Source organism: Phyllostomus discolor, chromosome 12, assembly GCF_004126475.2.
Source record: "Phyllostomus discolor isolate MPI-MPIP mPhyDis1 chromosome 12, mPhyDis1.pri.v3, whole genome shotgun sequence".
In the NCBI taxonomy this organism is placed as follows: domain Eukaryota; kingdom Metazoa; phylum Chordata; class Mammalia; order Chiroptera; family Phyllostomidae; genus Phyllostomus; species Phyllostomus discolor.
The window spans coordinates 44773129-44785889 of NC_040914.2; the positions used below are offsets into that span (position 1 = coordinate 44773129).

At 53.5% G+C, this 12761-nt stretch overlaps 1 protein-coding gene across 1 annotated transcript; it reads left to right on the top strand.

Moving 5' to 3' along the window:
- Positions 1 to 5490: 5490 nt before the first annotated feature.
- On the top strand, positions 5491 to 12089 carry BCL2A1 (BCL2 related protein A1). The gene is made up of 2 exons (XM_028502420.2): positions 5491 to 6156; positions 11834 to 12089. Exons 1-2 carry the CDS (start codon positions 5737 to 5739, stop codon positions 11939 to 11941), a joined length of 528 nt encoding a protein of 175 aa, XP_028358221.1. The 5' UTR covers positions 5491 to 5736; the 3' UTR covers positions 11942 to 12089.
- The last annotated feature ends 672 nt before the right edge of the window (positions 12090 to 12761 follow it).

Consider the following 12761-nt stretch of genomic DNA (forward strand, 5'->3'; position numbering starts at 1 on the left):
GCTGGGGTGATGCAGTTCTTTCTGAACAGCCTTCCAAAAACACAGATCTGGCGTGCTTGTCTCCTGCTTAAGACCCTTCAGAGGTTCCTCTTATTTTTCAGTCACATCCAAGCTCCGAGCCCTGTACATAGGCCGCCGGACCCTGTCCCCACTGCTGTTCCCAGCGTGTCCACGGCCCCCAGGGCTGCAGCTCAGCTCGTCAGGAGCTGACGAGGTGGCAGGGTTCCCTCAGGGAAGAAGCTCTCCCCTGTCACTTCGTACTGGGCCACTTAGCACGTAGCGGCTGGACTTTGTGGGGGTCCGTGTGAGACCCCACCACATCACAGGCGACCTGCGGTCAGGAGCAAGGCCCCTGGCCTGCGTGGGGGCTCCGTGGAGGGGGCGGGAGGGCTGGCTGTGGCCTCTGCTCTTTGCTCTGCACGGTGTTCTGAGCTCTCGGCTCTCGGCCAAGCTTGGCGCTCGAGGGGCCCGGTGTCGCTCGTCGCGGGGCAGCACACTTCTCCTTCCTCCTGTTCCGTCTCTGCCCTTTGGTTTTGGGCGGTGGAAAGTCCGAGGCCCTTTGCCCACATCGCTTGAAGGTCCTCTTCAAACAAGGGTTTTCTTTTGTACTTCCCCTCAGATGGCATTTAGGAAAACAAAAGAAAAGGCTGCATCTGCCCTGCAGACCCAAACCTAAGAGAAAAGCTGATATGGATACAGCCCCAGTGTCAGTCTGATTGGGAAGTAGCCCGTTTGTAAAACACGAGACCTCCTTGGAAGTGATAATGAGAGAATGCTGGCGACCTCTCTCTGGGGCCAGCCCGGGAGCGATGGGCCTCTGGAAGCAAGCAAAGATAAGTGAGGCAGCCCTGTCCCCAGGAGAGGGGTGGCCTGGAGCCCTGAGGAGGGGACCTCCAGTGGAGGGGCTGTGGCGTCAGGTGCACCCCAAAATGTGCTCTTCAGGTGACTCTTGCAGGGGCCTGTGCCTGGAGAGCCTCCCTGCCTACGGAGAGTGGGCCTTACCCGTGGAGATCTGGGCACACGGAAACGACAGGAGAAAGCTGTTCCGGTTAGAGACACTGGACTGGGTGTCTGGAACTGGGGCAGAGCCCACAGCCAGGGCAGGGGCCTGAGCTCGGGGGAGGAGCTGAGTGTGGAGGTCAAGCCGCAGCAGACGATCCTTCGAGGGGTTGGGGGGTTGGGGCTCCTCTCCGCAGGCCACGGGGAGCCCTTGGAGGATCCTGAGCTGCTGAGCGGAACGAACAGTGGGTGCTCCAGGGAGGGCCGCAGGGTGGGCGGGGTGAGGGACAAGTCAGGCGTTCTGTTTCATGTGGGGCCCTGTGTGGTGTTTACCACCCCCCCACCCGCCACCAACCCTGGGGTTTTCCCTTCTACCCTTTCCTCCTCCATCTCCCCGGTGACCTCTGTGACCGCCGTTTACAAACTCTACCCCAGGCGGCTTGTACATTGACACCTCGCTCTTGTGTCTCTGCCCCTCAGCTCCTTTCGTACCCTCATACGCCTTGCTCCCAAATACAGCAGGAGAACTGGGGGAAACGCCACGTGCTCACAGATGCACGGGAATGGGTCTCCTTGGACAGAAATGGAGCTCCCCCCCAGGCGCTGGGTCTCCCCTGGTTTTCTCGGTGGGGAGTGGACTTGCCCCTCTCATGCGTTGCATGGTGTTACCATTGATGACCACTGTTCCCTGCAGAGAACTCGCCTGGCTAGGGCCTTGGCACAAGAAGTGGCTCTGAGAAGCTCAGAGGAGCTGGGAGTTCCCCTGAGCCACCTCCTCAGAAGCAGCCAAAAGCCCGAGGAGTTTCCGCCCAAGTTTCGCCTTTGGGGAAAGGGGTAGTTGGCCTCAGCGGGATCTCCCCGAGGTCACGCACCCCAGGAGCTTTGTCTGGCAGCTTGGGACTCTCTGTCTGTGCAGCGGGCTCAGAGGCGTCAGGGTCCTTCCCTCACAGTCCCCATCAGAGTGACCCTTAGCTGGCCATCCCTTTCTGCTCCCCGGCTGGAGCCGGGGGTATTCAGATAACAGAGCCCTGGGATTGGGAGGCGGATAAAGTGAGATCTCTCCCTGTCTCCGCTGGACACATTTGGGACACTCTGTCCTGAGAAGGTTCCAGTCCAGGGCCCGGCCCCCTGGTAGCCTGGTGGGAGGAGGGGTAGGTGGTCACCCCAAGACTGGACGGCCTCCCTGCCTTACCCACCCAAGGGATGGCACGAGGATGGCGTCGATTAAATTGTGCATGGGGCTGTAAGTGGCCCTTGCATAGGAGTGGCACACTGCGGCAGTTTTAAAACGCGGCTGCAGATTCTTTGACACGTTTTACCAGTGAGAATGGTCCACGTCTCCTCTCCCTGAAGGAGGGCGGGCGTGTGGCTACTGCTGCCAGTACCGTGGGCAGAGGCCAGCACGGGAGAGGCGTGACCGGGTCGAGGTTGCCGGGCTGCAGACACACGCAGAAAGACCCTGCACTGAGGGCTGCCCGGCCAGTCCCTGAATCTCCAGCCCCGACTGCCCGAGCCATTCCAGCCCAGCCGCAGACCTGCCACCCTGCCGAGGCCCCCCCATATCCTGGTGGGTGCCCACGGGGGTGCTGTCCTGCAGCATCTCCCCGAGAGTGTTCCCTGTGGGGGGGCCCAGACAGTCCTTTCTCCCACACCTCCAGGTCCCTGGCGCTCCGTCGCAGCTTCACGTGTGCGTGTGCGTGTGGAATAGCTGAACACATGCACCATTTCCAGACCCCACCACTCTGGCTGACTCGCCCAGAGGGTACTTGGGAGGACCCCTAACCTCACCCAAATTCCACGTGTGGACTCCGGAGACGGGGACCCTGTGCTGGTCCGTACAGACCGGCACACTAGACCCTGGTGCGTGGGGCGCAGGTGACAGGTTACGCTGAGAAAGGAGACGTTTGTCTTCATGCCCGGCCACGGTCAGCCTCTTGTCTGTGTCCCACACTCCGGTCATTTTGTGCTTTAGAAAGAAAGGAGTCATTCTTTTTGGAAAATACTTTGTTTTCCTCTCACCTGTCCTTGAAAAGCGTCTATTTTAGAAACTCTCCAAAATAAACTAAAGCAGGCCACACTATTGAACAGTTTTAAAGCGAGTTGTGTTTGGATCCAAGGGGTCAGGCATATAGGGCCCTAGACGGGGCTGGGCCCAGGCGTGATGGGTGTGTGCTCCATTTACCCTACGGGGGTCGGCTCCCCGCCCTTCCCAGGTCCGGGCTCAGGCACTGGGACACACAGGGAGAGGACTGACGCTGACCTCGGAATGCCACATTCAGCTTTTAAAGCACACGTGTTTACTGTTTTTATAGAAACACTCATCCCCGTGGGAATGTCATGTGGGAGAAGGGAAACTTCCCAACCCTTTGGCGGTTCTTAGGATGCTCGGCGATGGCTCGAGGGGACAGGAGGGAGGACAGGCCATGCTGGGGAAAGCTTGACCCCCGACCCGGGACTCAGTGCTCCTTTGCAGCTCTGCGCTCCAAGGAAACACCCGGAGAGGAGGAGGTGTGGGGGAGAGATTTGCTGGGGAAAGTGCCCTTGAGGGAGAGTGGGGAGGGAGGTGGGAAAGGCCGGGAGGCTGGCAGACCCCCGTGCAGGGCTGACCTTGGAGACAACACAAGAGTTAAGAGATAAGGGAGGCTGGGTGGGGCTGCAGCCTAAGAAGGTCCCACAAAGCAGTGGGTCATGGGCAGTCATGGGTTCCGAGGTGCCTGGCAAAGGGGATGACTTACAGGAACCGCTCTTAGCACCCACACCTTGCTCTGTGGTTGACTGAGGTGGGGGGGGGGGGCAGCCTGTGGGAGGTGTGGGGTGGGGGGCTGTGGCAGGGTGGGGGGGTGCACAAGGTGGGGGGGCGCAGCAAGGGTGCTTCCTCAGTTACATTCCCACAGTAGGACCTCCGAGAGGTGCGTTTGCTGGGCCACCAGATCCCTGTGAATTGGCATTCAGAGCAGCATCGGCCATAGTTCAGAAATGCCACCTACAGGTGACTCTCCCCCTGCTCTTTGCAGCTGTTCCTAGACCCTAATGCAAAGAATCAGTCACTCCACATGTGGATGGGAAAAACAAGTGGGTATCCCCTCTCCAGGGACCCTGACTTGCCGCCTCCTGCTCCCTCCCACTGCTCCTTCAGCAGACAGGAAGATGCAGCCAGCTGACAGGGGTGCGACGGGCGACCTGCCCAAAATCCCCACTGCCTCGCTTAGCTGGTAAATTCACCGTCTCCACGGTTTCCCAGAATTGCCACCCAGAATTGCCACCGTAGCTCATCACAAGCCAGATTTGCATTTCACTTCAAACTGCGCTGCTTCAGGGGCCCGGTGCCTCGCCGTCAGCCCCTGAGAGGATGACAGGGAACCAGATGGTAGTGTTGCGTTGGCCGTTGGGGTGCCGTTGGTGTTGGGGTGCGTGGCGATGGGGGCGACATGGGCCACCTCCTTCCACGCCACCTTCCCCTCTGAGGTCAGTGTGTCTTATGGTCCAGTCCCCAGGGAACGAACACAGTGAGCAAGGGGCCGGGGGTTGGGCTGGGACCGAGTAGGGTCCTCTGCCTCTGACCAAGCGCCCACAGTTCTGATGCATGTACGGAATAATCCACACATTAAGGGCGCCGGCTTCGAGTGGAACTTTCCTCAGAAGTTTCCCAGTCCAGCAGAGGTGAAGATGGCAGGGAGCCCTTGGACCTCCCCACCCCTCCCCTCTTGTTTCCCCTCAGCGCCAGAGTGTCACAAGGCGCAGCCGGAGCCTTGCCCCAGGGGCTCGCTGTCCTCCCTTCTCTGAGCTCACGCATCCAGTTTCGAGCCCCGGGGCGGCACTGAAGACCTTTTCTTTTTTTTTTTTCCAGACGGCATTCACATCATGGAAAATGACTCATTTTAAAGTGAAGAGCTCGGTGGTATTAGGGATATTCACAAGGTGGTGTCTGGGATATTCACAAGGTTGTGTAAACACCACTTCCCTGTCATTCCCAAACATTTCTGTCCCAAAACAAAACCCTGTACCTGGGGAGCAGCTGCCGCCCCTCCCTGCCCTCAGCCCCTTCCTGGCAGACACCAGTTTGCTTCCTGTCTCTACTCATGTACTTTGGAATTTTCCCCTACATTGGCTTCTGTCACTTGGCATCGTGTTCTTGAGATTCACCCACTACACGGCCTGCCTTTTATGGCTGAATAACTGGTCCCCGGTTTGTTCACCCATCCATCCCTCTGGTGACGAGCACTGGGGTCGTTTCTCGGCTGTTGGGCATAGCGCCGCGGTGGCCGCTGGTGTTTCATTTATGTGTCTGTCTGAGTCCCCCCGTTCTCAGTTTTTCTGGGCACAGGACACTGAGAAGTGGAAGTGCTGGGCGAAGAAGTAATTTCTCTCTTTTAAGTTCCTGAGCAGCTACCAGGCTCTTGCGGGGGCTGGACCAGCTCCGTCCTACCAGCAATGTGGGCGGGGGGTGCCCCCGTTTCTGTGCACCCTGGCCTTTAATTCAGACTGCGCGCCGAACTAACCAAGGCCGGTCCGGATGGGGAAGTGGGCCTCTCGGAGGCGGTTTTGAACTGTTACTTTTATAGGCTGCCCCCACGTGACGACGGGGGAGGACGGGTGTTGCGGCCAGAAATTCCACCCACCGCAGACGTCGCTGTGGGTCACGCCCCTCGGCGTTGCGTTCCGAGAGTTCGGGCCTCAGATCGCCTCCGCCGCTGCCCTGGGAAGCCGCTCGGGACGGGGCACTGCAGCCGGGCGGAGATGAGCGACTGCGAGTTCGGCTACGTGCGCGCGCTGGCGCAGGACTACCTGGAGCACGTCCTGCAGCTGTCCACGGCGGAGGCCCAGCCCGGCAGGGTCGCCAGGCTGCTGCGAGACGTGGCCTCATCGGTCCAGAAGGAGGTGGAGAAGACCCTGCAGCCGTGCCTGGACAGCCTGGACGTGCAGTCGGTGGACGCCGCCCGTGTGCTGTTCCGCGCCGTCATGCAGAAGGAGTTCGAGGACGGCGTCGTCAACTGGGGCCGGATTGTGACCGTGTTCGCCTTCGAAGGGATTCTCGTCAAGAAGCTGCTCGGAGCGCAGGGGGCCGCGGACGAGGACGCTTACCAGGAGATCTCCGACTTCGTGGCTGAGTTCATCACGAAACACACAGGAGAATGGATACGGCAGAACGGAGGCTGGGTAAGTAGGCTTCATCGTCCTTTACTTCGAAATGGGAATTTAGAATTCCCCTGATAATATGTTTATTTGGTAGATACATATATTAGTATATTATATATGTATTTTCAAGCACATCTCTGACCCATCTGTAGAATCGATAGCGCAGAGCCCGGTGTAGGGCTGCATGTTTGTTAGCGTTGTCATGACAACGTAAGCGGCAAGATTTGGTATGAGATACGGTTCTAGTTAGATGTTTATGATGTTGCAAAAGGTAGGTATAAATTTTTGCAGGTTCCTTGCTTACAATTGATCCACACCCCCTCCCCCCGTTTTCTAATACAACAAATTTCTGGGTGTTCAAGCTTGATAGTAAAAAGTAAGGGGCTGCGCCACCAGCAAGAAACTTTTTTCAGGAATTCCCAAGTGAAAATGCACTTTATTATCGCGGCCTCAGAAAGCCAGGACCATGCGAGGGGCCTCCATGAGGACTCAGGTTGGACACGGCGCCTCCGCAGTTGGTGTCTGTCCTTGTCTTTATATCCCAGTGCTGAGCGTTCGGCCTTTTCGAGCGCCGTGTCCCTGGAAGTCCTCTGCCCAACTCCCCGGCCCTGCCCTTCCCTCTTCCCCAGAAGTAATCACTGTTATCAGTCGTTTTACTTGCAACACACAGCCCTTGAATATAGCCATAGAAAATATACATAGTGCTTCATGGTACACAAGGGTTTTTTTATACGTATAAATAGTATATGGCGCTTCTCCCGCTTTTTCTTCACCCAATGGAATGTAAACTAGCACTTTAAAAAGAATGGGACGTGCCATATATGGTGCCGTGTGCAAACACTGTGGAATGTCTGGCTACTTTGAGCTGATGGACATTCACGTCATTTTTACACGTAGCCATCATGCAGTGCTTCACGATGCACCATGAGTTAGTTGACTTGGCTCTTCTGAGTCACACTGCCATCACCACGTGTGAGAGGATCAGACCGCCCCCCGGCCCCCCACGCCCTGCTGACTAACACTAGGTTACAGCTGTCTCCTGATGTCCCCACTCTGCTGGGTTCAGAATGTACACCTAGTTTATCTTGTGTAATTCTCGTTGCCTTGACTGCCAGCGAGGCTAAGCGTCTTCCTTTGTGCTCATTGACCACCAGCAAGTCTCATTCAGGGAGTTGCCTGCTTACACACTTTGCCCATTTTCCCATCCTTTTTCTTACTGACTTGTATGGACTTTTGGAAGATTCCGGTTAGAAAATACTTTTGTACGTATGGCAGATATCTTCCATTTTGCTGTGTCTGGAAAGTATAGACGTCTTCAGTGATTATAAATGTTTTAGAACTGGATGCAGTCCTACATCGTGGTGTCTGGCACTTGGTCCGAGGCCCTGCTGTGGAGAGAGGGGCTTACTACAAGCTCACCCGTCTGCACTTGGCTTGGCTCCCTGCAGCTCTGCTTTCTAACTCAGCCTGACCTGGAGGAGGTGTCTGAGCTATGACATGACGTATTTTCTTCCGGTTGCGGTACAGAGGAAGCAGACGTTTCCGAGCACAGAGCCCCACACGCGAGCCTGGGCTGGGCTGGGCTGGGCTGGTAATTCCCACACCTGCTCTAGTCTTTGGGATACAGACAGCGATCCGTGGTATTTGATGGTTCAGCCTCTTGACAACAACTGGGGTGACCTCCTGGAACTCAGCCAGTGGGGGTGGGGAGCCGTCTCTGAGCATTTCTGGAGTGTGCTGCTCCTTCAGGGAGGTGTAAATACACGCGTGTGTCCACAGCACACTCTGCCTGCACATAGTCCTCAGGTAGGTTTCAGGCTGTGGATGACTTCCGTCAGAGACAGGATGGAAACAGTTTGCACGATTCCCCTTCACAGCCTCCTCCGTCTCCCTTTCCTGGCTCCCTGACACGCAGTCCTGCTCCCAGGAGGCCCTGCTTTTCCGAGTCAGGACACTGCAGCAGGGCACACGGGGGCTTTCTCACCACATGCTGCAATGAATGAACTTCCTCTTGAACCATTCATTTTGGGAAATGGCCCAGCCTCATGACTGTGCTAGTGGCCTCTGGTGGCCCACAGGACAAAGAGAGGCGTTTCACAGCTTTAGTCAGACACTGGACAGCACTGCCTTCTCACGTTCCCCACTCTTGACCAAATGCTCAGAACCAGCCACCCCTTGGGAGGTGCTGATCTGTGGTCCTGGGTCTTGTCCATATTTGCTTGTCCTTCACCCCAAACTACAACTGGGGAATACCCATCATCTCATCACACTGTAAATGTGCCCACAAAGTTTGATGGTTTTGGACCAAGAATGCGGTGCCTCTGAGGCAGTCGGACCTGGGCTCCATTTCGGGCTGCAGTGCTTACTACCTGTATGACTCACCAAGTGACGTCACTCCTCTCAGCCAGGGTCACTCCCCTACCGCTGCCCCCCGCCTCCCAGGACAGGGTGAGGGTGAAGTCAGGGACATGGCATCTGGAACAGTCTCTGCCAACAAGGACTCACTACTTGCTGTGATTACCATTAGCAGCAGTACTGCCTAACTTCCCGGGATAAGTATATTAAGTCTCCATTAAGTACATGATCAATGACAGTTTGATGTTAGTTTGAGATGTTAGGGCATCTCAAACAGATGCCCTAAGTGGGAAAAAATGAGACCCGTCTATCAGTAATGGGATTTGTAAGCTCCTAATCCATCCTTCCTCACCCGTTATCGGTATGAATTCCTTTCCCCCTGCCTTCCTTCCTTCTTGTGCTGCTTCTCATCTTTCTTCCTCCTCATTTGCTGTTGTTTCCTCCTGTTCCCACTGCCCACAGGAGGTGCTGAGGGTGGCTGGGCTCTCAGGAGACCTGGTAGGAGGGCAAGGGCAATATTCTGCTGTCTGCTTTGAGCCTTCGGGCAGCAACTATTGTTCTTAAAAGCCATGAGAATGTGCCTGAGAAGAAACTCCTCACCCTGGGGATCTCGGGTCCTTAAGCACCAGGGGTGGGCGATGGCGCCCAGAGTCCACGCAGGAGACCCGCCTGCCTTGTGCACCTCAGGCTTGCGTAGGGCCTTCTGCAGAGAACGAGCCCAGCAAAGGGGTGCTGGTGGACAGAGAGTGAACTGGCGCCGGAGCAGAGGTCTGAGCCCTGGTCTCCCTGCTGGCTAGAGGTGTGGCCTTGGGTGAGGCCCTGAAGCCCCTGGAGACACAGATTCCTTAGATAATGTCTTTTATTTCGTGTAGTGTGTCCTCTTGGATCATGTAATACAATGACGAGACTATTTTACCTTAGCAGGGAAGCTAAAACATTTAAGAACATTCTCCTGAGTGCTTGTAAACTGTCAGATGCAATATAACTAGGCCGGCTCCGAGGGAAATCCCGACCAGTTTACATGTGTGATTGCTAAAACTGCCCTGGTTACCGAAAAGGAAACCCCTGTGAGCATAGAGATGCGCGGTTAGAGTTGGTGCTTTCCGAGCAACCAGCATGTAAAACTCTTGAGTCATGAGAGCTAGGGTAAGTAGGTTTTATTGTTTTAATGGTCCTCTTGCTCGAAATCAGTGATTTTCAGTTTTTTTTTTTACCCCATGGCACATGTAAACTAATTACTAAAACTCGGTGGCACACCAAAAAAATACGTATTTTTTAATCCTCGCCCAAGGGTATATATATATATAAAATTGATTTTAGAGACAGAAAAAGGGAGAAAGGAAGAGAAACATTTATATGAGATAAATTGATCTGTTTTCCTGTACTCACTTGTGAGCAGGAATCAAACCTGCAACCTTTTGGCCTACAGGATGACACACTAACCAACTGAGCCACCCAGCCAGGGCTAAAAGGTGAATTTACTTAATTGCCAGTAATGTTGAATTTTTCCCATACACTTGTTAATGGTTTATATTTCTCTTTTCAATAGCTTTTGCCTCTGTAACTACAAAGAGTTTGATCTTTCTCTCGCATTTGAATGAACTCTATCATTGTAAACATTTTCCTAGTCTGCTCTCTTTATTGTAGTTTAAAAGTACATTTCATCTTCATAGAGCTGAATTTGCCGCGCTTTTCCTTTGTTTCTTCTCTTTAGAAGTTGAATGTGTATCAAGAAGATGCCTACTAAGTGCCAGATCCTAATGGGCAGTGCTCACGGGCACACTCATGCATTCCCGGTGGAGTGCCTCCTTGGTGGGGGCTTGTGCAAACCCCAGGGAGGGAGCGGCTGGGAGCAGAAAGCCTGCGGGCCTTGTGCCAGAGGGAGGGGCAGGCACAGGAACGGAGGAGCAGACTGTCCCCCCCCCCCCCGCCCCCCGGGCGGCAGTGTGTCTCAGAGGATGACTCCACACCTAACAGGCTGAAGCTGGCTTCCTGGGCCACCTTTCAAATGCAAAACTCCCCTGGCTGGTTTGAGTTGACCTTTGCTGCCAGAGATGCTCAGAAAGCTGATTCCCAGACCCCGCAGGGCCCTCAGGCCTCTGCTGGCTTTCAGAGATGTGCGGGCTTTACTTGTTGGCGTTCATCACACTAGACACGGAAGCAGTTTCTAACTCCAGAATCTTGGGCTTGCCGCATGCAGAGCAAATGTTTACTAGATGAACATTTAAACATTTTATTTTACCAGTTTTCTAATCTGTCTGCCGGTGGCTCAGAAATGGACAGCGTGAAAAGAACAGTGTCTGCATTCCCGCGCAGACCCAGGCACTAAGAGGTTGGGTAGCTTTAGGTAACTTACTTTTTCCCAGGCTCAGTTTCCTCACTTGTCAAAAGCCGGCTGATCTCAGAGGTAGTTTTTGCTGAGGATGCTCCATAATTATAAGCCATAAATTAAACACAATGTCCGATCCATACTCTGTTTTTTAAAAACTATGATCAAAAAGAAAATGAACTGTAATAGAAACAATCAACAAACTTCTCATTGGCTCCGAGTGCCGACTTCGACTCCATCTGCCTTCACGGCGAGTGCTCATGGCGCTCAGCATAACACGGTTTACACGCACGCCAAGCACGCGCGCACACTTCACTGCTGACAACTGAAAGAGAAAGAGAAAGAGGGGGCAAAGGGGGCTTCCTAGCTCCTAGAGCTTCTGTCCAGCATGGTGGCCACTTGTCCCTTGGGACATTTGAACTGTTAACATGCAGCTAGTCTGAATGAAGATATGCTGTAAGTACAGAACACACGTTGGATTTTAAAGATTTGAAACCAAAAGAAATGTCAGACACCTCGTTAATAATTTTAATATTGATTACATATTGAAAGCATAGTATTTTAGATAAATATATTTCAAAAATCAATTTTGCCTATTTCTATTTTCCTTTTAAAATTGTGGCCACTGAAAAATTAAATTACATACGTATCTTACACTACCATATTTTGCTGTGTATAATGCACACCCCCGTTTTTGTGCACGCTGTTCACGGGATTACAACCATTATTACACCCGCAGTACGTAATCATTATGTGCAATGCACATCCTTATTTTTCCCTCAAAAACTTGAGCAGAAAAGTGCACATTATACACTGCAAAATACAGTATGTCCTCATTGGGTGTGCTGCTCAGGGTCTGAACTAGAGAAAGAAAAAGATGATGAGGATGCACAAGATAAAGTAGGGAAACCACGCAGATTAACTGCCTGCATTATTTAAACGAAAGTTTGTTTCTAATCCAGCATACTTAAGTCTCCACTGATTTTTCAAAGTGTTCAATCTGTTCTCTCATAGGAAAATGGCTTCATAAAGAAGTTTGAACTCAAATCTCATCGGCTGACTTTTCTGGATGTTATAGGAAAGGTCTGCACAATGTTCTCTCTCCTGAAGCAATACTACTAACTGAAAAGGACACTCGTATTGTGAAACACTCAGACTTAACCGGACTCTTGCAAGAAGAATTGCGGACACTTTTCTTCTGCTTCTGGACAAACAACCTCCATGATGCAACCCAATGTTCCACAGTGATGAATAAATCTAATGTATGTGTGTCTCTGTGTGATCGGTGTCCTGGCTGGGAGTCCAGCTGAGGGGGAAGCTTGACATGGGGACAGGTATTGGATGAAGGCCATGAGTAAGAGGAAGGTGGTGTCTCCTGCAGACTTCCTTAAGGCTGAGCCCATGGCCCAGAAGTCGTTCTGTCGCTGGTCTGGATTGCACAGTGGGTGGGCTGGCTTCCCACCTCCCTCTGGGCCCTGTTGTCCCACCCAGGGTGCCTGGATGTCTAGGGTTTTCCCTTGATGCCTCCCCCATCATCACTCCATGGCCTGCCATTTGAAGCAGATGGATTTGGGACCCAGATACTCAGCACACAACGAGAGGGAGAGAAACATCAATGTGTGGTTGCCTCTCCTGTGCCTCCACTGGGGACCTGGCCTGCAACCCAGGAATGCGCCCTGACTGGGAATCAAACCAGTGACCGTTTGTTTTGCAGGCTGGTGCTCAATCCACTGAGCCACACCAGCCAAGGTAAACCTTCCTTTTACAATATGTCACAAATTAGAAAATTGTCATCTGTTACACCATGTTCCAATTTTGAGGTCAGCAAATTGGACCGCAGCAGGGGTCTCTGTCCTTTGTTCTAGACCTTCCCACTCTTCCTCCTCCTCCCACCATACAATCTCCTGCCCTTGGAGTTTGCACTGACTTTCCTAGGGACTTG

Bases quoted from the DNA above. Each gene is read 5' to 3' on its own strand.
- BCL2A1 (XM_028502420.2), top strand. From the start codon at position 5,737: ATGAGCGACTGCGAGTTCGGCTACGTGCGCGCGCTGGCGCAGGACTAC. The intron at 6,157-11,833 runs GTAAGTAGGCTT...GTTCTCTCATAG, and splicing joins TACGGCAGAACGGAGGCTGG to GAAAATGGCTTCATAAAGAA.